The sequence below is a fragment of the Acomys russatus genome, chromosome 12 (assembly GCF_903995435.1).
Source record: "Acomys russatus chromosome 12, mAcoRus1.1, whole genome shotgun sequence".
NCBI lineage: Eukaryota > Metazoa > Chordata > Mammalia > Rodentia > Muridae > Acomys > Acomys russatus.
Genome location: NC_067148.1, coordinates 38,365,870 through 38,390,652, shown reverse-complemented (window position 1 = coordinate 38,390,652; position 24,783 = coordinate 38,365,870). Strand labels below are relative to the sequence as shown.

Sequence of the window (24,783 nt, the reverse complement as noted above, 5' to 3'; positions counted from 1 at the left end):
ACACACACACACACACACACACACACACACACACACGCACGCACGCGCGCGCGCGGTGTGGTGGGAGGAAGAGAGGAAAGAGGAGCAGAAGAAGGAGGCAGATTTCCCAGCATGCACCAAACAGAAAGGCGTGTACTGAAAGGCAGACACCAAACCAGAAACAATCCACATGCCTGTTAATGAATGGTAAAACTCATACAGTGTAATTCTATGCAGCTGTGAAAATGAACACATGGAAACATGAATAGTTCTCATAAACGTCATGAAGGCAGATAGAAAAGAGCCCAGAAAGGCATCCCGAATGTTCGTGTAAAGTTCATACCAAGAGAGAAATGCTAGAAGTTGGGGATAGCATGTGTTGAGAGATGTGCCTGGAAGCCGGCATAAAATAGGGATGTATGAGAGTCTAGCACTATGTTCTCTCCCTCCCTCCCTCCCTCCCTCCCCCCTTCCTCCTTCTCCTTCCTTCCTCCTTCTCCTTCCTTCCTTCCTTCCTTCCTTCCTTCCATCCTTCCTTCCTTCCTTCCTTCCTTCCTTCCTTCCTTCCTTCCTTCCTCCCTTCCATCCTTTTTGAATACAGACTCTCATTACTTAGCCCAGGGTGGCCTCAAACCTGTGATTCTCCTGCCTCAGCTTTCTGAGAACTGAGATTAGTTATGACTTCCATGCTAAGATTCTGTGTGGCTTTGAATGACAAAGTTACCATCTGAACCATCCAATGCAGGAGCCACCGTGGCTGGCGCCTACAACCCCCATACTTGGAAGGCTGAGACAGGAGGATCAGGAGGAGCTCAAGGTTATTTTGGGAGACACAAAACATTTGAAGCCAGCCTAGGCTCCGTGAACTGCCCCCCAAAATCACATGAAACCAGCAATTCTTGCCCTCTTCCCCTGCCCACATCAACTGATTTTCTATGCAGTCACTAGAAACTTGACTATTCTATGGTCCTCACATGGGTTACCAGACTCCAACAGCACCTGTCCTTCCAGAATTTACCTGGTTTCTCTGAGCTGAGGTCGTCATGGTTATCCCTTTTGTAGCCTTGTGTCAGGACTCCTTTCGCTCTAAGGTGGCGATAACGCCACTGTGTATGTGGACTGTGTTTTGTTGGTCCAGGCACCTGTCCACAGAGCACCGTCCTCCTGGTGGCTGCTGGGAAGGTGGTTCGCCACAGAGTTCTGAGTGTACACGTGTGTGTGTGTGTGTGTGTGTGTGTGTGTGTGTGTGTGTGAAGCCACAACAAATGCCTGGTATGATGCTGTGCTTTATTAAAAGAAAACGACCGTGCTATTAAAAGAAATTGTGTCATTCAGCAAAGCATTGCTTCAAAGAGTAGAGACATACAGACTATAAGAGAATACAGCCTCGTAACCTCTTCTCAGGAGGAACCCTTGCCCTCCCCACACCCACCCCCCACCCCCGTCGCTGTATAGCCTGACAGCACCACCCAGGGCCAAATCTAGACAAACAGGCCTGGGCATGGACAGACAGGCACAGGCAAGCTGCAGCAGGAGCCTCGATCTATTTAAATACAAAGCCTGAGCCTATGGTGGTCCATGGCTGCGGCTATGGGAGATTGCCTCAAACACACGCAGGCCAGCAAACACCCGCAAGGACTAAAGCAGGCGCACTGTGGTGAACACATGTGATGGCAGCCTTGGCCTGGATGTGCATCTGTTAAAAACGGCACATGGTGCTGCGTCTACTGCTTGTGTAACAGGATCCGCCCCTACATAGAGACTGGGCCATTAAGCTAGAGCTAAGAGCTTCCTTTCGATTGCAGGGAACCAATCAGCTGAACCACACAGAGTTAATTGTTTACTTGGAATAATTAAGACAACAAAGAAGAAAACAGAGATGGCTTAGCAGTTAAGAGCCCTTGCTGCTCTTGCAGAGGCCACGAGTTTGCTTCCCATCCTCCACATTAGGCGGCTCACAACTGCCTGTAACTCCAGTTCTGGAAATCCAAAGTCTCTGGCCTCTGTGTTTGTGTTCTCTCTCTCTCTCTCTCTCTCTCTCTCTCTCTCTCTCTCTCTCTCTCTCTCTCTCTCTCTCTCACACACACACACACACACACACACACACGGGAGACTCACTCTGCTGGGCCACAAGGGCACAAGGCAGGGCTTCCACGAAGAGGCCAGGGAAGCATTCCAAGGGGACCAGGACAGGCCTCAGAGGTCATAGTGTCCCTCGTGCTGACAGCTTGGCGAGAGCGAGCCTTCCACTCTTCTGTATAAGTAGAGTCACGGCAGCCGCACTTCTCCAACGTGGCTCCTCCCTCTCCCTGAGGAACAGCTTCCTGTTGGTGGATATACCACAGCTTGCTTCTTGCTTATTGTTCATGGTGAGCACTGGAGCTGCTTTTAGTCCGGACTGTTACTAGCAAGCTGCGATGGCAATCGCTGTCTGTGCCATTGTGTGTAGGTTCTGTTAGTTACTGAGAGGAGGGCAGCAAAGGTTCTAAATATTATGCTTCCATTTGGAAAAGTCCCACTTCCTCGTGTGTGACACTTGCAGAGGTTTGTGGCCCAGGGCTTTAGTACAAGGCAAGTGCACTCAGCCCTACACCTAGCCTCTTTTCCCCCTGTTAAAATACAGACTGCTAGCTGGGTTTGATGGCGCACGCCTGTGATCCCAGCACTCAGCGAGGCAGAGGCAGGTAGATCTCTGTGAGTTCAAGGCCAGCCTGGTCTACAAAGCAAGTCTAAGATAGCCAAGGCTACCAGGAAAACAAAACTAAAAAAAAAAAAAAAAGAAAGAAAGAAAGATACAAACTGTTTCATATATAAATTTTCATATCATCCTTTGCTCAGGGATCACGCTAATCTTTTCTGTGTTCTAATTTTAGTATTTGAGCTCCTGAAGAGCACTGCCTGGTAGTATCTTGCTATGTAGCCCAAGCTGGCCTTAAATTCTCCATTCTCCTTATAGCTCACTCTGTCTGTCTGTCTGTCTGTCTGTCTGTCTATCTATCATCTATCTATCCGTCCATCCACCCCCCTCTCTCTCTACCCCCACCTCTCTGATGGTCTCTGGTAACACAGGCTGGCCCTGCATTTCTGATCTTCCTGCCTCTACCTCTCAAGTGCTAGGATTACAGGTGGGTCATCTGTGGCCAGTTTATGTGGTGCTGGGGAACCGGAGCCAGGGCTTTGTTCATACTAGGCAAGTAATTGCTAACTGAGCCACACCTTCAGCCTCACTGTGGTTTTGAACAGCATTTCCCGGTGACCAGTGACACTTCATTTGTCTGTTAACCCTCTATGTATCTTCTCTGGTACCGTGTTTGTTCACGTTTTTTGGGCCCACTTCTGGTTGCATGGTCTCTTACCGAGACGTAAAAGTTCCTTATCTAATTCTGGCACAAACCCTTTGGCAGACATGTACTGTGGGCATTCGCTATTGGCCTGTAACTTCCCTTTGAATTTATTCTTAGTAACTTCTGAGGCTCACACTTGTTTTCATGTCAATAAAAAGTTCAAAGAGGAAGAAGCCAGGTACATGGGTACCTCAAGCCCAGCTGACTTAGAAACTTCAACAGAACAAAGCTGAGATGACGTAGACTCCATGATGTCATTACCAGCTGGTGTCACTGTGCCCAACTATTGACTGGGCTGGGCAGGTGAAGAGGTGGGAGTGGTTACCAGCAGGCTGGCATCAGATAGGCCCATGGGCTCTCCTCCAGAAAGGAAGCTGGATTGAGGAACCAGTACTAACCTGGGGGAACAGAGCCCCCAGGAGGTCTGACAGGTCTGACAGGAGGTCGATGGTGGCTGCTGTGGGGAACAAGCTGCCAGGAGGACCTCAGGCCATGCAGGCTCTCAGCTAGCCCAGTTCCTGAACGTACTAATAGGCTTCCTATTGGCAGTGCCTCAGTGCCTAGAACAGTCTTCACCTAAGGGATGTCAGCTTTAGCCCTGAGGTTGGGAGGAAATTGCCCCACCTGAGGTGGGGGAGGCTGAGGGGGCTGTGTCCTCTGGCTGCCTTAGGGCCCACAGCCGGGCTGAGTCTTCATTCTCTAGACAGCTGGAGCCCCTCGCTATGAGAGGGCTTAGCACAAAGGTAGTGTGGGTAAGGTGTGGGCGCACAATCCCCCTCTCAAGATCCAGGGGGACTAAAGCGTTGAGCTGTGGCCTTTCTTCCTCAGACTCACAAGGGACATCTCAGAAATTCCTCTTTACGCTCTTTCTCCTCCTCTTCATCTTCCTTTAGGCTTATTTATTTTCAAATTGTATGTTTGAGTGTTTTACCTGCATGTATGTCTGTGTACCAGGGATGTGTCTGTCTAGTCCCTGAGGCCAGAAGAGGGCATCAGATCCCCTAAAACTGGAGTCACAAATGTATGTGAGCTGCCATGTGGGTATTGGGGAACCGAACCTAGGTTCTCTGTAAGGGCAGCAAATGGCATCTCTCCAGCCTTGACACTGTTCTTTCCGGAGGCCTCAGGACCCACAGCAGGCAGGAGCAGGTTCCCAGCTGACCAGTGCCATCCTTGCTCTCTCAATTTCTTCCACCTGCTGGGCACCTGGAGCATCTCCACCTGCTGAGTCTGGCTGGGGCTTAACAACAGTACCCTACAAGCAGCTGGTGACTCATTAAGAAGCTGACAACAGCATAGGGGCCTTAACGTACCTGCTCTTTGGCCCTTGATGGTCTCTGGTGGCACCTACAGTCTCTTTCATTGAATGGGTCTGTATGAAAAATATTAATTTAAAAACAAAACCTGGCCGGGCATGGTGGTGCACACCTTTAATCCCAGTACTCAGGAGGAAGAGGCAGATGGACCACTGTGAGTTTGAGGCCAGCCTGGTCTACAAAGCGAGTCTAGGTCAGCCAAGGCTACAGAGAAATCCTGTCTTGAAAAACCAAAACCAAAACCAAAACCAAATCAAACCAAACCAAACCAAACCAAACCAAACAAACCAAAACAAAAAACAAAAAACCCAAACCACACAGGAGTATTACACACACACACACACACACACACACACACACACACACACACACACCCCTAAGCCCAGTCTACAACTCTACAACTGCCGGTCCTAGAAGGAGGTGAAGAAGAGAAAAGAAGCCATATAGGCCTGGCTGTCCAGAGCCTACTATGTCCTGGAACTCACAGAGAGCCTGCCTCGGCTTCCAAAGTGTGGGGGTTACAGGTGTGTGCACCATGCCCAGCTATACACATAATGTATATAAATATGATGCGGATGTAGCTCAGTTGGTAGGCTGCCTAGCACACAAGAAGCCCTAGGACTGCAGACTGAGCAAGGTGGTAGGCGTCTGTACTTCTAACATTAGGGAAGCAGAAGCCTCAGAAGCTCACGGTCATCTTTGGCTACATAGTGAGTTTGGGGCCAGCTTGGGCTACAACAGACCTGTTTCAAAACAAAGCACAGGAAACGGTGCCCCTTGCTATGTTTTTGCTTTGTTTTGCTTTTTCAAGACAATGTTTCCCTGTGTAGCCTTGGCTGTCCTGGACTCCCTTTGTAGACCAGGCTGGCCTCAAACTCACAGCGATCCACCTGGCATTAAAGGTGTGCACTACCCTGTTCAGCTCCCTTGTTATGTTTTGATGCCCTAAATCTGAGACTCAGAAATAACCCTTCGCACTCCAGCCTCTCCTGGCACGTATGTGGTGGATGGCTCTCTGCCTCGGCCCCACTCCTTCCTCTCTGGGCTTATTACTCTGTGTGGGGGTTGAGAGGTAGTCAGTGTTTTGAGCCCTGGTCTCTTATCCCACGGAGAGTTGAGTTGACGACATGTACGCCGCCACCACAGTGACCATGCCGATCACCCAAGACATATGTCTGCATGAAGCCCTTCCTTTGGGAGGCAGACCCAGGGGTTCACCTACCACCCACCTGCAGAGGCAACTACAGGTGCTTCAGGGGTCCATCTGAACTGTGAGCCTGCTGAAGAACCCTAGAACACCTAAAGGGGAGTGAGTGCTGTGTGCTGTGTCCGGCCCCTGCTGAGAATGACCGCCGGCCTCAGGCCCACGCCCATGGGTGAGTATTTCCATCCTGGGGATGACAAGCAGGTTTGCTATCAGGAGGGATGCATGGCCTGGAGGTGAAAGGGCAGTAGATGTGGGAAGTGGAAGGAGAAAGAAGCGCAAGACGTCTTCCCTGGTCCTCCCTGAGTGGCATAGCTGTCCCTCCTACTGGGGGGAAAACTTAGAGGGGCCTTCATGAAGTCACCTTGGATCCCTGATCCCGAGCATAGTACCTGGCACATGTGAGCACTAAAAAATAATCCAACAAAGGTGAAAAGTCAAGAATAGTTGAAGTGAAAATTTATTCTGGGTGGGCCTATAATCCCAGCACCTGGGAAACCGAGGCAAGGATTTTGAGTTTCAGGCCAGCCTGCATTATAACCTGTCTCAAAAAAAAAAAAAAAAAGTATATTTTATTCAATCTTAGCTCCCTTCTGAGCCCCTTACAGAGGCTGATGATATAACTTAGAGGTAGAGCACATTTTTAGTTTTTGGTTCAATGCCAAATAACAAAAAATCCAGAACATGTTTGCCTAATGGACGCTTAAGATTTAAAAGTAAATAGGAGGGGGCGTTGAAGAAATGGCTGATGGGTTAAGTGTGCTCTTCTAGAGGGCCTGGGCTCAGGTCCCAGCGCCCACATCGGGCTGCTCACAACCTCCTGTGGTGAACTTTAGGGACCCAGTGCCCTCTTCCAGCTTCCTTGGGTATCTGGACACACAGGGCATGTACACAAGGAACACACAGGTAAAAGTCAATCTCTACAGATAAATAATTTCTGATTACTTCTAAAGATCTATTTACTTTTATTGTATGTGCATTGGTGTTTTGCCTTGCATGTATGTCTGTGTGAGGGTGTTGGATTCCCTGGAACTGAAGTTATAGTGGGTACTGGGACTTGAACCCGGGTCCTTTGGAAGAACAGCCAATGCTCTTTACCACTGAGCCAGCTCTCCAGCCTGTAATTTTTGATTTTTAAAAAATATTTATTTATTGATTGATTGATTGATTGATTGATTTAATGTATATGATAATGCACACCAGAAGAAGGCATCAGATCACATTACAGATGGTTGTGAGCCACCACGTGGGTGCTGGGAATTGAACTCAGGACCTCTGGAAGAGCAGATAGTGCTCTTAACCGCTGAGCTCTCCAGCCCAATTTCTGATTTTTTAACATAAAAAAAGAGATTTATTTATTACATGTACAGTGTTTTGCTTGTGTGTACACCTGCATGCCAGAAAAGGGCACCAGATCTTATTATAGATGGCTGTGAGCCACCATGTGGTTGCTGGGAATTGAACTCAGAACCTCTGGAAGAACAGACAGTGCCCTTAACCTTGAGCCATTTCTCTAGCCCCTAACTTCTGATTTTTAATAGCAGATCTTCCGTCATGCTCGTGCATTAAAGGTCCAGTCAGTGTACCGTCCATCCATTTTCTAGTATATGATAATGAGATGTTTAAACATGTGCTTCTGCTTCCTGGTTTTTTGCTTTTTGGTTTTTTTTTTTCTAGTTACCCTGAAGTTCCCTCCATTCACTTTCCTTGTTGTTCCACTATCTGCAAAAGCACCCTCCCCCCTCTTTTCCTCCTCAGGTAATTGCAAAATTATTTTACTGTTTACTTTTATTTTAAAAAGCAAACAAATTAAATGAAACAAAAAACAGGGTGCTGGAGTGTCGTTTTGTAATAAAGTGCTTGCCTGCCATGAATGAAGTTCTGAGATTGTCTCAAAAGAAGACTGAACTACAGCCAAGTGCGGTGGCTTAAATCCCAGCACTCAGGGAGGCAGAGGCAGGTGGATCGCTGTGAGTTTGAGGCCAGCCTGGTCTATAAAGTGAGTCTAGGACAAGCCAAGGCTACACAGAGAAACCCTGTTTCGAAAGGCCAAAAAGATTGAACTAATGTTATTTTTTAATTAGCAAAGTCAAAAATGCCTTCATAAAGTGATGGCACACACCTGCCATTTTGGCACTTGGGAGGAGGCAGCACAATGACAGATTTCAAGGCCAGCCATCTTCTACCACTTAGTGAGTTAGACAGGAGCAAGACCCTACCCCAAAACAAGAGACAGGAAGGCAAGGATCGAAGGAGAGGGGAAGAGAGAACGTTTCTGACAGGGCCTGCTTCTGTGAAAATGGAGAGATCTGGTTCTCCTCTGATTTAAAGTCCAGGGTCAGAATGGATGTCCAGGGCTGCACCAGCCCTATCCCCCATTTCCCCAGGCGACCCCCGGCTTGGGGCGCAGAGGATTAAGGTTAGAAAGCCGCCCCATTCCTGGACAGGTAAGAGCCATTGCAGATTTCACTACACCGCCGGGAAGGTTGCAGGCTTTTCAGACTTCATGTTTTCAGATTCTCTCTCCAAGACGGGCCTGAGCAGACCCAGCCTTTAAAAACGGTTGCAAACTGGCTACCCCGCGGGAACTGGGGTCGCGGAGTGCCCTCTAGTGGACGCATCCGGGCATGACCGCGTGCTAGGTTGGGAACTGGACCAAAACCAACCTGGGCTGAGAAGGGGGCAGTGCAGACTTTGTCAAAGGTCTTTAAAGAGCACCGGCTGTACTTTGCATTTTGTGCCTCCGGACACCCGTCGAAGGCGATGCCCTCCGCGCCACAGTTCTTAACCTGAAGAGAGACGCGGAGAGCAGCAACTGAGCGATCTGTTCCCGCAGCCAGTGCGCTTCCCGAAGGCCGTACAGGAATACTTGATCTAAGACTGAACTAGGGGCTGCTTCCTCACGACTCAGTCGCACACTGCGCCTCAGTTTATAGTCTCTGAGGGAGATGATTTTACACTCACAAAAACTCAACATGCACTGCAAAAAAAGAAAAAAGAAAAAAGGAGAGAAATGGCAAGGAAAAAAAGACGGGGCAGCAAGAAGACATCGCAGGAGGCCAGAGAGGACTCTTTGGAGGAGGTGACATTGTCATTGGGCCTGGTGTGATAGCCTTGGTAATAAGGTCACACCGCAGAGCTGATCCATTGTTGGGGGGTCACTAGCAGCAGCTCACTGCTAGGTGGAAACAGGGAGCAGGCAGCGAGACAAGAGGATGGATTCTAGTTCCAATTTTCACTAAGGAATGTTAGTTGAAGATTCATTTTAAATGGAAATTTGGAAAATTTGCCCTTGTTGGCCTACTTATAGCGTCTGTTCTACAGACTAAGGCCATTTTCTGGTTCTTCCTCCTATGTCAAGGAATTTTTATTGGATACCAAACACTGTGAAGTTTATGGTTTTGGCAGGTGGACTATGCAGTGTGTCTTTAAAGAGCGTCGGGGCTTTTATGGCAAGCAGACCCTTCACTTCCAAATTGCTCTAGTCTTTTGAAGACTTGTTTTCAAACCTTTCAGGGGGGGTCAGGAACAGCCTTTACTTCTTGGGTAATGTCTCCTCACTTTCAAGGTGTGGCAGCAGGAACTGTCCTCTGCCACTGTGCACTGGCTGACTCTGGCTGTTGGGAAGGGAGCACTTCTCCCTCTTGTGAGCATTTCCGACCATCCTTCCTTGCCATTGGCCCTTGTTGGCAAGGTCTTCTCTCTTCCCAGCAGCTGTGAGGTTGAGGCAGGAGGACCACTGAGAGTTCAAGGACAGCCTGGTCTCCATAGTGTTCCAAGCTAGTCAGGGCTACAAAAGAGCCCCTGTCGATTAATAGTGACAATGGTGGTAATTAACCCTCTGCATACAGGCTCTATTATGTAGCTCTGGCTGTCCTGGAACCTGATATGAAGACCTGGCTGGCCTCGAACTCACAGAGAGCCACCTACCTCTGTCTTCTGGGTGCTAGGATTAAAGTAATGCCCTACCATACCCAACCTACAAATAAAATTTATTTATTTAGTTTTTTTGAGACATGGTTTCTCTGTGTAGCCCTGGCTGTCCTGGGACTTGCTGGCCTTGAACACAGGGAGATTCACCTGCTTCTGCCTTCCAAGTGCTGGGATTAAAGGAGTGTGCCATCACCACTTGGCTCAAATAAATATTTTTTTGCAAGTAAAAATCAAACTGCCTCAGAAAGAGAGCATGCAGAACAATCCCACTGTTGCCACTGATAAGTGTACAAAGCCGCCTATCTCTACCTTAATGTAGGCTTTAAACATCTCATGCGCACAGCTGCTCTTAGCTTGAGAAACAAGCACAGAAAGAAGGCATTTTTGTAGCACACTTTCTGAAGGGTTCCCTTCCACCTGTCCCTGTTAATTGTAGCCACAAGATTGGGGATCTGTGTTTTAGAGCACCTGACCTTTTGATGGGTCCACCTTGTTCACACAGAAAGAATTCATACTGGAGCCATGACAACTATGTGAAGAGCTGGCATGGTCCTTGGATTTAGTGAGACAAAGAATAAACACTAAAATCATCACCTATAATTATGCTATAGAATCAGTGAATAAGCATGTCAGACTGATGCCTACTGTAAGCAGGTGGTGGTCAGTTTGTATTGGGTGTTTGATACAAGTAGCTTAAGTCTTTCCTTGCAGGTGGGGAGGTTGAGACAGTCTCTGGGTAGCCCTGGCTGCCCTGGAACTTGCTCTGTAGACCAGGTTGGTCTTGAACTCAGAGATCCACCTGCCTCTGCCTTCCAAGTGCTAGAATTAAAGGTGTGTACCACAATTCCTGGTTAGCCATTTTAATACGGTAGTGAGGAGGTTATCAGTGTTCTTAATTCAGTAAAACAAAACAAAGCTACTGTACAGTATAAAAGAATAAACAATAATTTGTCACAAAGGAACCTTGTGACTTTATAATCATAGTTTAAAAAAAAATATTACAGCTGAGGGCTGGACAGACGCTCAGTGGTTAAGAGTACTCACTGTTCGTGTACCTTCTGCAATGTGTTGATGAATGTGAGCTGTCAGGAATCCATCACACCACGTCTGGAGTGCTCCAGCTATTCCCACCCCCTGCCAATGTCCAGCAACTACTCGTTTCCTTCCTGTGTCCATTGCATTTTCTTTTCCATAGTGTCATGGAGTTGTAATAGCATTCAAGGGACCGTGTCTTTTTATGGTTTGTTTGTTAGCACTTTTCTCTTTTTTGATGAATTGTATTTCATTATGTGGATCTATCAGTTTTCTCTAATTTGGGGACTTTGTTTTGCTTCAGAACGGTCTCACTGTGTAGCTGAAGCTATCCTTGCCTTTGTGATTCCCCTGCCTCGGCTTTCTGAGTTCTGGGATTAAAGAAAAACAAACAAAACACATCCTGCAGTTGGGCACAGTGGTTCATGCCTGGAATCACAGCACTTGGGAGGCTCAAACGAAAGGTAAGAGAGTCAAGGCCAGCCTGGGTTACAGCAATGCCCTGCCTCAAATGAAAAAACAAACTCTGGAAAGCCATTTAGAGAGGGGAGACAAACCTTGTTGAGGGTGGGTGGGGGGAGGACTGGTTGGGGGCCAGTCTGATGAGCAGGGATGCTTGCAGAGGGCGAACCGATCCTGTGGGTAGCTGGAGTAGGCAATGACCCGGCTTAGGAGGACGGGTCGGGGTGTAGCAGGTGCTGGAGCTTCTGACATCTGATATTGCTCCTTGTTGTCCTGACCCTTTGAGACTTCCTGCTGGGCTTTTAGGAGCCACACACCATCCCTTTTCTACCTCATCCTGGCAAGCAGTTAGGAAAAGCTGGCCAGAGAGTCATCCTTTCACCTGTCTGATACTACTGAACTTTCAAGTAGCAGGTCCATTCTAAAACCCTCAGATACCACAGCTGGATGAGGCTTCCAAAGCCATCTAGTTCACCTTTTTGACTGCTAATTGGGACCCCCTTGGCAGATCCCCAATAGGTGATCTTCTATCCTGTTGTTTCTCCCAGGCCCAGCTACCCTCTTCATTTTGTTTTGTTTTGCTTTTTGAGACAGGGTTTCTCTGTGGAGCCCTGGCTGTCCTGGACTCGCTTTGTAGAGCAGGCTGGCCTCGAACTCACAGAGATCCTTCTGCCTCTGCCTCCCAAGTGCTGGGATTAAAGGTGTGCACCACCATGCCCAGCTCACTTTCTTCATTTTTTAAAAGATTTATTTATTACATATATAGTGTTCTGCCTATATTACATATATGCGTGGACACCAGAAATGGGCACCAGATCCCATTAGAGATGGTTGTGAGCCATCGTGTGGTTGCTGGGAATTGAACTCAGGACCTCTGGAAGAGCAGACAGTGCTCTTAACCACTGAGCCATCTCTCCAAGCCCTGTCTTCATTTTTGACAGCTCAAATACTGAGGAAGTTTTTTTGGAACCTAAAGCCTTCCCTCCTCCCTGTAGAGTGCTGTTTCCCTACAGAGCCGCTCCCGTGAGCAGCTAGCTGCATAGCATGCTTTATTTTATTTGTGTTTTTCTTGCAGTTTTATTCTTGGTAATAAAAGTTATCCGTTAGAACCCCCCATCCCCAAGTAGTTTCTTCTCCGAGTCTCAACTTTTCGTATGAGCTAAGTTCACAATCTTAGTTAAAAGAAAGTCCCAGCCCTCGATGTGTCCTGATTCAGACGTCGCAAAACACTATCACAGGTCCACTTTTGTATCTAGACTCAGTCTCTTCGTCCTGGAAGCCGCCAGAATTTCCAGGTTCCAAGACTGAGCAGAGTTGGGGGCTCCAGCCCAGAACTCAGCTTCACAGACCTCCCCAAACTCCCGCCTCGCCAGGATTAAGGGAGTAAATTCTGCACAGGCATTTATAACCAGTGCTCTGGCACTGGTCCCCTTCTCCAGGCCAAGTGCAGGGGCCTCAGAGGCACTTAAATCTTCTCCTGGAGCACTAAACAGCCCTGCCCAGTTCAGCAGAGAGTATGTGCAAGCTTCCTAGTCTGCACGTAGGAACAACCCCATTCCTTCCGTATTTTTCTCTTTATTGATGAATCATATCTCTTGGGATCTATCATCTCCCAGGTTCTTTGAATGTCTTTCTGTCTTTACCCCAATATTTCTTATCCCCAGTTAAGGATAATTAACAGCATTTTTCTGATGTTAAGTATGTAATCAGAAGGTGGATACACCTCTAACCTCAGCAGTGAAGAGCCAGAGACATGAGATTCATGTAAATTCAGAATCAGTCAGCCTGGCCAATATGGTAAGATCCTGTCCAACAAACAGTAACGAAAATGTAAACTGAATTCTGGCAATGGCTAAAGCTAACTAGAGGGCTGGAGATGTGGCTTAGTTGGAAAACACTTGAGTAACACGCACGAAGCCTGGGTTCAGTCCCCAGCACGGCACAAACTGACCTAGAATGATAGCAGAGGCCTGTATTCCCAGCATTTAGAAACAGAGGCAGGAGACCCAGAAGCTCAAAGTCAACCTCTACTACATCTAAGTCTGAGGATACCCTAGGCTACATGGAACTGTTGAGACTCTTTCATACTGGAGCTGTCAGTGCTGTTCGCATTGTCTATAACCCCACACAGTCCTGGAATGCACTGCAAACAGAGACTAGGACAGAGCTGGTACCACCCTCCCACCAGTGTCCCAACTACCCTCGTAGTAACAAGACACAGCCTGCTCTTGTTGATACTTTCCATTTATTACTGCAGTAGACAATCCTCTCAAAGTGCAACGCTACACCACTGTCACAGCCCTGCTCCTTCCCCTCCAGCAAATACTTGGAAATTCATTCTTGGAGCACTGACAAGCTTTTCTCTGGTTGAAAAGTATCCCCACTGCCAGTGTCACAGGGAAACACACACACACACACACACACACACACACACACACACACACACACACACGGAGAAAGGCTCTTAAGAGGAGAGGGCCATGGAGGCAGAAGGGAGACCAGCACAAACCTGACTGTCCCTTCTCTAGCAGCAACCTGTCATGCTGGTCACATTGGTTCTGGCAGGCCTCAACCTGTTCCGAGAACAGCTGATACCATAACCATAGCCACGTGGTACCTCGGCCTACCAGAGGCCTGTGAAGTCAAAATAAGTGGAGATACTTCTCCAGCTAGTTTGGGAAAAAATGAGTGGTTTGAGTAAACTGACTAGTCAGTTTCCCCCTAAGCTGTTAGGCAGAGCACCTGGAAGAACACTGGGGTTGAGCTGCTGCCGGACTGTGAGAACTCCTCACTCTAATGGGAGCAGGGTCCACATACTTTAGATGCAAGGGAAAAAACCCAACTGTCAAATACTAAGAGGGTGGGGAAAGACAAGCAGCTCTAGAAAATTCAAATATCTAGGAGATTCAAATATCTGAACAAAAGATTTTTTTTCAAAAGCAAAACAAAATATCTAACCATTAGGCCTGACACAGGCCTCACTCTTAGACACTGTACACACACACACACACACACACACACACACACACACACACACACACACACACACACACACACACACACACACACACACACAAACCCCAGAGAGATGCCCAAAGGAAGGCAAGTCCAAATGTCTGCTCTTTGGAATTTTTGAGGCGACCTGCGCATAGGCCAATGTGAGGCCTCCTGTCTTAGTCAAGCCTCCAGAGGCAGCCTCTGCCTCCTTGACAGCCAGTGATGCTCTGGTGTTGCTGGAGCCCTTCACAACCACCCCAGAATACATTCTTCAGATTCCTGGAGTTCCATCACTGCTGGACTTTCTTCTCAGATGGCTTCACCCACAGCACAAACACCTTTCCTCTTGGCCCCTGCACTCTGTTCTTTCAAGGAAAGGCATCCCCAGACAGCAATGACTGGAGGAGGAGTTGGAAAGAAGGAAGAGTATGATGGATATAAGGAGATGCTGTTACCTTCAGAATTCCTGAGACCCGTGGCTGAGGAACCCCAGGCTTCAGGGATATGCTATAGAGGCCTTAATTTAAGGTACTGCCACCTTGGCTCACAAGAACCCAGTACACAGGGCTACTTGAAATTGCTGCAGCTGCCCATTTCTTCCTTGATCTTGGGTGCTTTTTTGATCTCTCTGGCCTCAGGCTCCCAAAGTCAGATCACTCAGCTTCTCTCATGAGGACATGCCTGCAGGAGCCTTTTGCATATGGAGGATCTGGACAATTTGCTTACATCCAGGTGTTGAGGACCAAAAGTCTTTTCCAACCACAGCTGACGGACACAGCCGTCAAGTAAAAGCATCCAGCAAGGCTGCCACTTCTTCAGATGTCCATTTCAGCATTGTGGGACCTACACACTAAGTGTTAATGTGGCACTAACCAGTGGCAGCTTCCTCTTCCATGAGGGACATGCAAGCCCCACAGACCATGCTCAGCACACAAGTCCCACTTGCATGTGAGGCTGGTTTCAGTCACTGCCCTCAGCCCCAACCCTACACACAGGACCTGCACTATAATCTATCTTCTGATTGAACTGCACTCTTCTCCACCTTTTTACAGGGCAGATACCTAGGTTTCATCAGCAAAACCTGTGCTGGCCAGGATCACAATTTAAGTGCCACAGTGCCTAAGAAGAGTCCCCACTAGAGGTGTAAGGCACAAAGGACACAGAATCCTAGGCTCTCATCATATCCTAACAGATGTTCAGAGTGGTGGGCTTGGGGGAGAGGAACACACAATAACTTAACAGAAGAGCTGGGAGAGGCATTTGGATCTCTTCAACTCTAAGCAGAGGCTGTGCCTAGATGTGCAAGCATTCATAATACTGATAACGCTCAGCTCAGACCCAACACAGGGCACATACACGTGGTCGGTCATCAAGTCCTTTGAACAGCAGGAGAGTACAGCAGGATGCCACGAGGCATCTGGACAGCACACACCAAGAAGACAGCTGCACTCCCACACAGAACCCCACTCAGAAGTGTTTGTCTATTACAAAGTCACATTTTCCCCATTCTTCCCGCTTTATAACGGTCAGCAATGCTGGAAGGTGTCTAGCGGAGTCCGTCTTCCAGGAACGAGTGCAGAAAGGGAGCACGTGGCTTAGGTACACCCCTTTAGTGAGCAGACAGGACTGCCTGAGCCTCACATCCATTTCAGACAAACACACAAACAGAAAAGGATTATTGCCAGCTTGTGTACTTTCACAATGTGATTTTTGTATTTCGAAAGCTTGAATTGTCCCTGAAAGAGAAAATGGGAGAAAATAGAGTATTCAATACATGGACCACCTAGGTATAAGCACACACATACGGGGCAGGGCCTGACCAGCTCTCCAGCTCTCCATGACCAGCCCTTCCCTGCCAATCTAAAGCCAAATGGCAGCCTGCAAATCCCTGTAAACATTTCCAGCCTGTTGCTTGGCAAGGCAAAAGGTTAGTAACTCCCCCAGTGCAGGTGAAGTAGTAATGCATGCATTCTCACAATGGGACACTGCAGCTTTAAGGAGAATAAAAGGAGAAGACTTCTGCTAATATGGAGACATCTCCAAGATCAATAGACAGTCTCTGGTACACAACAGCCATCTCCAATAAAGGTGGAGGAGAAAAGCTACATATGAATTCATTTGCCTGTATATAACACTTTAAGAAAGGCTGAAACTAACAGTTACATATGGTAGGACAAGGACCCAATGGCAGGTGGGCAGGTGAAATGGAGGAGAAGACACGATCAGACCATTCAGTAACAAATCCAACCTCACCCACAAGCCTTGTTTAAAACCAAACTGCATCTACACAGAGTGTACTCTGGTCTGAAGTTTTTTCCTGAAAGAGGAACATGGGAACATAAGGTGCTCCCAATATGTGTCTTATGTGCCTTCAGCTGGGTGCAAGCATCCCTGACCACCTTTCTCACACTAGTAATCCAGCCACAGCTTAGCGGGTTCTATCACCCAAATCTCAAAAATCTCATGGGTTTCCTTGATGGGACTTTAAGGTCCAATCAGCTACTGCCCTAGCCCAGGGCTTTGTGTTTACATGAAGCAAACTCTCATTACTCAGGCTTCTGAAGTCAATAACCTTTTCATTTTAAAGAGACACTGTAGTGCTGTGGCCTTAACTGATCTTCCCTAACACTGCTACATTTAACTGGGCAACTGGTCTAGAGTAAATAAACAATGAAGAGGGTGTTTGTTCAGGCTGCCATAGGGCAGTTCCCTCCTGCTACTGGCAGCTGGAAGCAAGCTGACAGTGACCATGAACTCCACAACTAGATATCAACTGTTCTGTACACCAAGAGATGGATGAGCTGCTCCAGAGAAACTTGCAAGAAACTAATGTTATTTCCAAAACTCACTGGCCCTTCTCTGACACACATGACCCTGTGGCTCATTTATCAACTGTTTTCATCTATGAAGCTGAACAAGGCTAACTGGGAGCCATCTTTTAAGTGGTATGCAAACCTTTCATAAGGACAAATTCCTCTGAGTTGTCGTCACAGAGGCCAACAAAAGATGCTAAGGATTCCTAACAGTACCAAAGAGGAAAGCAGGAGGAAGTGCTGTGTCACTAAGTCTGCGTTTCAGACCGTACCGCTTCTATACGTGCCACATGCTGAAGCAACCACACAGGACGTTTGCTGTGCTCCACCTCTTCTCTCTCAGTGCCACATCTGTACCCAGATAAGGCTCAACAGAAACAAGTCTGCTCTTGTGAGAAAGATGAACAGAAAGGTGGGCCAGTGGAAAGTGACAGGACTCTCCAACCCAGGAAGAGAGGCACAAGTCTGTCCTGGATACGGAGGTAGGTATCTGAGGCTCTGGACCCAACACAGCTGTGGGGCAGGAAGAGGAGCTCAGGAAAGTACTGACTGATGCTGTGCAGGCCCACTGCAGAGCTCAGCTCCACTTGCCTTCAGCAGTCAGGTATTGCTGGACTTCCCATCAGGCCTCGCCAGTCAGAAAGCCTAAGCAGTCCGTCCTATCACTTGAAGGTCCATTGGCAAGATGGAAAATAAAGAAGAGTAGAAGAGCCAGAAACCAGGAGACCCTTCCCAGTTATCTGAAACAAAGAGCAATGAAGGTAGGCAGCAGGCTCGGTCAGGGCAGGCTGAAGCGGGTGGAAGGAGGCAAGGGCCTATAGCTGTAGTCCAGTCTTTCTAAACACAGTAACAGTTTAGAACATTTAGTGCCAAATTTAGTCTGAGGCATCAGGCACAATGGCACACGCCTGTAATCCCAGCACTCAGGAGACAGAGGCCAGCCTGGTCTACAAAGTCAGTCTAAGATAGTCAAGATTACACAGAGAAACCATGTCTTGAAAAATGAAAAAAGAAAAAAAGTACTCTGAGGTGTGTTTTTCCCTAGACTAGCTAAGAACTACATTCAGTCAGATCCTAGCTACATAACAAGAAGTTAGGTAACAGGGAAAGAAGAGAGTGGACAGGAAGTGTCAGAGGCTGTCAGTGGCCTCTTCTCCCTAAATCAGCTTGTCCTTTTCTTTACCTTGAATTGAAACTTCCTATGTAGGCCTTGCTGGCCTCAAAACTTGTGATCCTCTTGCCTCAGTCCCTGAGTGCTAAGATTACAGGTGAGCACCATCACACTTATCTCTGTGCTTCTGCTCTTTTAAAACTAACCAGCCAACCAACCACATGAACAACAAACCAGCAGCTAGTTATGATGGGATATGCTCAGGGAACCTCTGAACATGTAGGGCACCTGAGGCCCCAGGCCCATAGCCCTAGGGGAAATCCTTCCGAATTGTTAAGTTATGCTGTTTTGAGATCTCAGAAACACCAGACCCCATTCAAACTGGTTCCTAAATTCCTATTCCCAGTGTGAAAACTGTTGCCTAAATACTCTCAAATGACTTTCTAATTTTCTTTGCTTCAAAATGGTCACTTTCAAACTCAAGTTCTAACTTTGGAAACAAGAGGCTAAGGCAGGGGCTAACTCCTTTGGATAGAGGGGCAAAATAGTTCCTCAGAAGGATGTCTTCCTCTGTGGGAGTGTCTGTCTTTACACCTGTCCTCAGTGGTGGCACCAAAGTGTCCCTGGGCCACCCAAGACTCTGCTCTGGAAAGCTGGCTTAGGAGAGGAGCTCATCATGGCCTACTACCCTGCTTGACCCTGGCCTCACCCCCAGAGTCTGCAGTCTACCTTGGTGGGTGGTTTTGGCTTCTTCTCTCCCTGAAGAACAGTTGTAAGATCTTTCTAGGTTCAATGGGAGTGACTTCTAAATCTCATCTCTTACTAACCCACCATGACAGCAGCACCGACCAACGTCACACCCCCTTGTTCTGTCCATGTTAGCCCAGTCATTAGGTAACCAGGATCCTCTCCTACTGACTTGGTGGTAATTTCACTAAAAGTCATGGCTCCATAATGAAAGTTAAATAAAATCCCTAGACTATGTAAACACACAAAATAGGTAATTTGGGTAAAACATTTGTGATTTAAGATGTATGCATGTATTGTTTTGAGACAAGGGCTCATGCAGCACAAGTTGGTTTTGAGCTTGCTATGTAAGAGACAATGACCCTGGACTCCTGATCATATTGCCTCTACCTCTCAAGCTCTATAGTTCTATATACGAGCTACTATCTTCATTTTTTTTCTTTTTCTTTTTTGCACAGGGCGTGGCAAGACACAACCCATACAAACCTTGAAATTCAGTACTCCTGCCTCTTTCGTATTAGGACTACAGGTGTGTGACACCGTGCCCAGGTAGAATTTTTTGTTGTTGTTGTTGGTTTTTCTGAGATAGGGTTTCTCTGTGTTATCTTGGCTGTCCTGGACTCGGTTTGTAGACCAGGCTGGCCTCGAGCTCACAGTGATCCACCTGCCTCTGTCTCCCAAGTGCTGGGATTAAAGGCTTGCACCATCATACCTGGCTCTGCCCAGATAGAATTATTTAAACAGCAGTTTTTCTATCAATTTTCTCTACAGAACATGATCTATTTGTATAAGGAAACAATAAAGCAAGAAAGGGACAGGAGGCCAGCTAAGGTGTTGTGCAGCAGGTGTCTGCATCCTAGGATGCCACTCTCACCTAAAGCAAGACCCAATTAGTAGAGGTGACATATGAGGTCCTTTCAAGCTGGGTCAGATAATGTGGTAGCCTTTTAGGTTTAAATTAGAATGTTCCTCAAAGCTCCTAAACCCATGGGCAGCAAGTGCTTGAGGAAGACCAGAAGAGCTACAGAGAAAATCTACCATGGTAATTATGCAGATATGACCTCTCCAAATAAGTCAAGGGTATTATTCTTGGAATAATTTAGTATGTGCTAAGGAAGGAGTCCTTTTAAATTTCTAGTTTAAAGACTTTTTGCAGGGCTGACAGCAAAGGAGGACATATAAGACTGCACCATAAACCAGGTGGGCCTTGAACTCACCGTGTCACTTGGGCTGATTGCAAATACTTAGCAATCCTCCTGCGTCGGCTTTCTCATTGCTGAGAGTACAGGTATAAATCACTACCCCTGGCCAAAATTTAAATTAAAGCAGAATCAAACTATAAAGTCAGGGTGGAGAGAGGGAGCTCAGTGTGGTAGCTCATGCCTATGATCCTACCCCTCAGGAGGTGGAGGCAGGAGGATCAGGATCAGGGGTTCAGGGTTATCTCAACTACACAGTGAGTTCAAGGCCAGCCTGGGCTACATGGACCCTGACTCAAAAAACAAAAACAAGGGCTGGAGAGATAGCTTAGTGGGCAAAGTGTTTGCTATGCAAGCGTAAGGACTTGAGTCTGAATTCTCAGAACCTATAAAAAGGCCAGCAGGATGGTGCAAGTCTGTAATCCCCATGCTCCTACCCGGGAGGCAGATACAGGGAAATCTCTGTAAGCTCTTGGACTAGCAAGCTTGGTATATGCAGTGCTGAACAACAAAAAGACCCTGACACACACACACCCACACACACACACCCACACCTCCCTACCCACCTCCTATTTAAAAAAAAAAACAAACAAAAAACAAAAAGGGAGTTGGGAACACCATCTTCTTTCAGGAACCCAACAGGTCACCCTAGATCACACTGGACCACAGAGCACCCAGATGTGCAGTCACCTGCTCCTATTCCTTAGAGTCACCTCATTTGACTCATCTGAGGGTGGCAGGTCCCCTTGTCTGGAAAACCTTCATTTCCTTCCTGGGGGAAGGGGCTTCTGAAGCAGCTATCACAGAGGCACATGGTGCTTGACATCTAGGAGGAGGCTCTCACTGAGGAAAATATTCCATTTCAGCTAAACTTACCGGGTCCCTCTGCTAGAGACAGACGTGAGCTGGACACTATCTTGACGAACTGCAAATACTCAGGCAGGCAGATGCTGGAGTTGGACCAGCCCTTCCCAACTTTGGGGCCCATCTCTTGTCATGTCATGCCATGGTCTCTTATAGTCCTCAAATCCATCCGTCTGTTGTCTTTCATTGTGGAAACCAATTTTACAATACTGTTTCCTCACAACTGACAGGCATCATCATCAGCGAGACATCTCTCTCACCTAACCCACACAGGGGTCTATGGAACTGTCCTTTGGCCACAGGAACGTTGGCAGATGGCTTAAAAATGGCTGTATCTGAACTAAACAGGAAGATATTTACTCTCATGAAATGTTAGCATCTAAAGAGATCTCAGATCTGTTGGTGCAGAGAGCCAAACAGGAACACAGAATCATAAGGGCTGGTGAGCTATACAGGGTTAATCTTGAGACACAGGGTCCAGGGAGGCAGAGTCTGGAACTCCATGTTTCCTTGAGATGCAATGCTGGCAGAACAAGGCTGGAGGCAAATGGGCATCCCCTTGGGCAGAGGGCTCCTATGGCTGAGAGGCATGTCATGGGGTTACAGAGAAGGTAGACAAGGCCCTACCCTGAGTGTGAGAGACAGAGGGGGAGCGTCCGATCAGCGGCCGCTGCTGTTCACCAGGCCATGAAACTCCTCCCAGGCCCTGGTAAACCAGAGACAAAAAACAACAGCACATTCAGATCAAACGCTTAGAATAGAGCAGACACCATCACCCCACCTCCCACTTTCTGATGCCCTCCATGCTGACTGGAGACACAGAAGCTGGGTAGAGTGAAGCTCCCAGCAGGCTTTCTTCTTAGATGGCAGGCAGCTGGCATTTTCAGTTTGCTGTACTTAGAAGTCTAGCCTTCACTACTCCCTTGAGGCCTTGTTAGTGTTCTTTCAACAGGGGTAAAGGGGGAGGCCACAGAGGTCAGAGTTGAAGTTCAGCCATGCCCACAAATGTTTGCATCTTTCTTCAGCAAAGGGCAACAGTTCTTGCCTTTGCTACCCTGGATCTGGGAACAGGTAGTAGAAACACGTCTTCATTGGGCCTGACCCTGGGGGAATCCAGGTCAAGGATTCATGAGCATTTTATGATGTCTAAAGACACAACCCAGTCACGTCATTTTCTCTGCTTTTACTTTTCCAACCTTCTAGCCTTTATAAACTTGAGATCAGTACTAAATATATCAGGCTCTATCTGCTTCTGAAAACACCCATAAGTCTTATCTTTAGATTTAAGATGTGTGGGTCATGGTAGCTAACATATCCTGTTAACAGAGCTCAATACAACTTCTGTTTTTTGATGAGCATAATTTAGGAATGTAATTAGGAAGGAATTAGAAGTGTGAGTGGTGGGAGTACGCACATTCAAAGCTCACAGCACAGCCACTGTTCCACAGATAGGCCCTCTGTGGCTGCTTTATGAAAAAGGATAAAATTAGATCCTCCAGTGTTCTGGAAGCTCTCATCGCCCCAAAGCTCTCACCTTTCTATCCTGTCCACTTTTCAGTTTGAAAGCAGTGATTTTCTTGGGCACTGTATATCAAACTTAATGCTGGCCTAGAACTTGCTATGTAGACCAGAATGGCCCCAAACCCACTGAGATCAGCCTGTATCTACCTCCCTAGTGCCAGGATTAAAGGCTTGTACTACCAGCCAGCCCAGGCAATTACTCTTTTCTTGGTTTAAGGTAGCAACAGCACTGAGTGACAAAACATCATGCCTCTCACTACACATTTAGTATTGTAAGTACTAAAATATATTTAATTACCAGGCATTCTAAACAGCCCCCCCCCCCCTTTTTTTAAAAGAAGGAACCGGGAACTGGGCAAGATGGCACACACCTTTAATCTTAGTACTTGGGAAACAGAGGAAAATGGACTTCTGTAAGTTTGAGGCCAATCTGGTCTACATAGTGAATCCTAGGACGGCCAAGACTACATTGTGAGAACATGTCTCAAAAATAAGTAAAATTACTAATTAAGGACTAGGCAACGTATACCCCAGTTTCATCAATATTTTCCCTCTATAGCATAGCAGCATTTATGTTTTCCAGAAAAACGACTAGCTTACGACAATGACTCCAAGAAAAACTAAAGACTGTTTAAGAAGTATGCTAGAACCTGTCAATTCCCAAGCTCTTTCTGGAGACAGTGATGAGTTGTATGCTAGTTCCTAAGGATGCTGGAGGCAGCTTCACTCTTCGCTCTCAATGAAGACAAAAGAAAACTCAGTGCTTGGACAATGACCTGGGGTGCTCTCTAACAGTAAGACTTAACTTCTACTTTAAGTGAGTTAAAAGTCAACAAGGTCACATAGCAGGGTTGAAGTTCATCTCATTTATCCTTGTTTCCAGAAGGGCCTTTCCCTACTATACTTGCCTAACAACAGTTCACTGGGTGAACACCTGGAAGGCTCCAGAGGTCTTCCTGGTGCACTCCAGAATAAACTAAGCTCAGACATGAAGACTCTGGCTTTGGAAACTTCCTTGTACAGATTCAGGGAAAATAAAGCATTTGGCCAGGGACTTTGGTGTGCTCACTCATAGTCTCAGAGGTCAGCCAGGTGTGAATTTCTGGTTACTTCCCTCCACCTGGCATTCCATGCACATTAGCTGACATCAGAACTTTCTCCTTTAAAGATGTTATCCTAACCATTGCTTTGGACCTGAGTGTCTAGAAACAACCCGGGGACTAACACAGCCTACTCAAGACTTCTGAGCAGATTCCAGTGACAGTGACAATGAGCTCTTTAAGGCCAACTGATCCCATCTTACCAGAAAGCAAATTCTCAGAACTGGGAATTCTCATTTGTGTGTAATTTCATCTTCTAGACTTCTATAGGCACATTAGTGCCTTGTTCTTAGTCAGCCTTCAACACTAGACAGGGGTTCAGCCAGATGAGCACAATCCAAGGTCAGATACTTATTAAGCTTAAAGTGGCCCAGCATCACAGAGTTTGACTGAACTAAGACAGTGACTGGGCGGGCCCTCATTTGTATGTCAAAGTTTAATGCTGAAATACAATGACAGTCAGACCAGGTGAAGAAAAGTCTCAATTTGGCCTGTATCTCTTCTTCTCCCTTATTCTCTGCAGAAAAACCTTACCAGTCTTATCCAGCACTGTGTTCCACTATGAGAAGAGGGCTCTTTTGCCATTCCAGACCTGGGCACAAGGAATACAGTGTGGCGGCTCCAAAAAGCAATTTGCTCACAAGACAGTGTTAACTGCCTTTGTGACAATACTACCCTGGTGGTCCTAGAATTCAGAATGTGTTATGAGGTTTCTCTTCAAGCAGAGGATGCAGTGAGCCATTTGATATAAGGCCCAAACCTATGAAAACTCAACTACAAATCTGCTTCATTAGAAGAAGCCATGGGCTGCATATGAGATGGGCATGGTGGCATACACCTCTAGTCCCAGGATTCTGCTGTGAAGTTGGGGGCCAGTGTGGACTACATGGCAAGTTCCAGATCTATGACTTGATACAAACACAAGTGAGTAGGCCTTATCTTTCTTAGGGATATAGCCAGTATCACAAAGACCAAGCTAAATGGCCTCTGTAGGGCAAGGGATACTTCATGGTTCACCCAGGTGTGCGGCAGGAAATAGCAACAGGCAGGGTGACCAGGGAAGGCTGGAAAGACAAGACAGGTAAAGGACACTAGAAACTGGCCAAAATACAAGCAAGCTGGAGGAATGCGGAATGCTTGAGTGAAGAAGCTGAGCAACTC

At 47.2% G+C, this 24,783-nt stretch overlaps 1 protein-coding gene and 1 non-coding gene across 3 annotated transcripts in view; both read right to left on the bottom strand.

Moving 5' to 3' along the window:
* Positions 1–2,767: 2,767 nt before the first annotated feature.
* Positions 2,768–2,874, bottom strand: LOC127196767 (U6 spliceosomal RNA). Its single transcript, XR_007831536.1, has one exon. It is a non-coding gene; the product is annotated as a U6 spliceosomal RNA (small nuclear RNA).
* Positions 2,875–13,500: 10,626 nt separating this feature from the next.
* Eif4e2 (eukaryotic translation initiation factor 4E family member 2) overlaps positions 13,501–24,783 on the bottom strand; it is a 30,620-nt gene continuing 19,337 nt past the window's right edge. The window contains exons 7-8 of one of the 2 annotated variants that reach the window (XM_051154259.1): positions 21,629–21,707; positions 13,501–16,003 (exon numbers count right to left, since the gene is read on the bottom strand). In XM_051154259.1, the coding sequence (XP_051010216.1) occupies positions 21,662–21,707 (46 nt within the window). In that variant the 3' untranslated portion in view covers positions 13,501–16,003; positions 21,629–21,661. The remainder of the gene's footprint in view (positions 16,004–21,628; positions 21,708–24,783) is intronic. The other variant, XM_051154260.1, reaches the window with a different exon arrangement.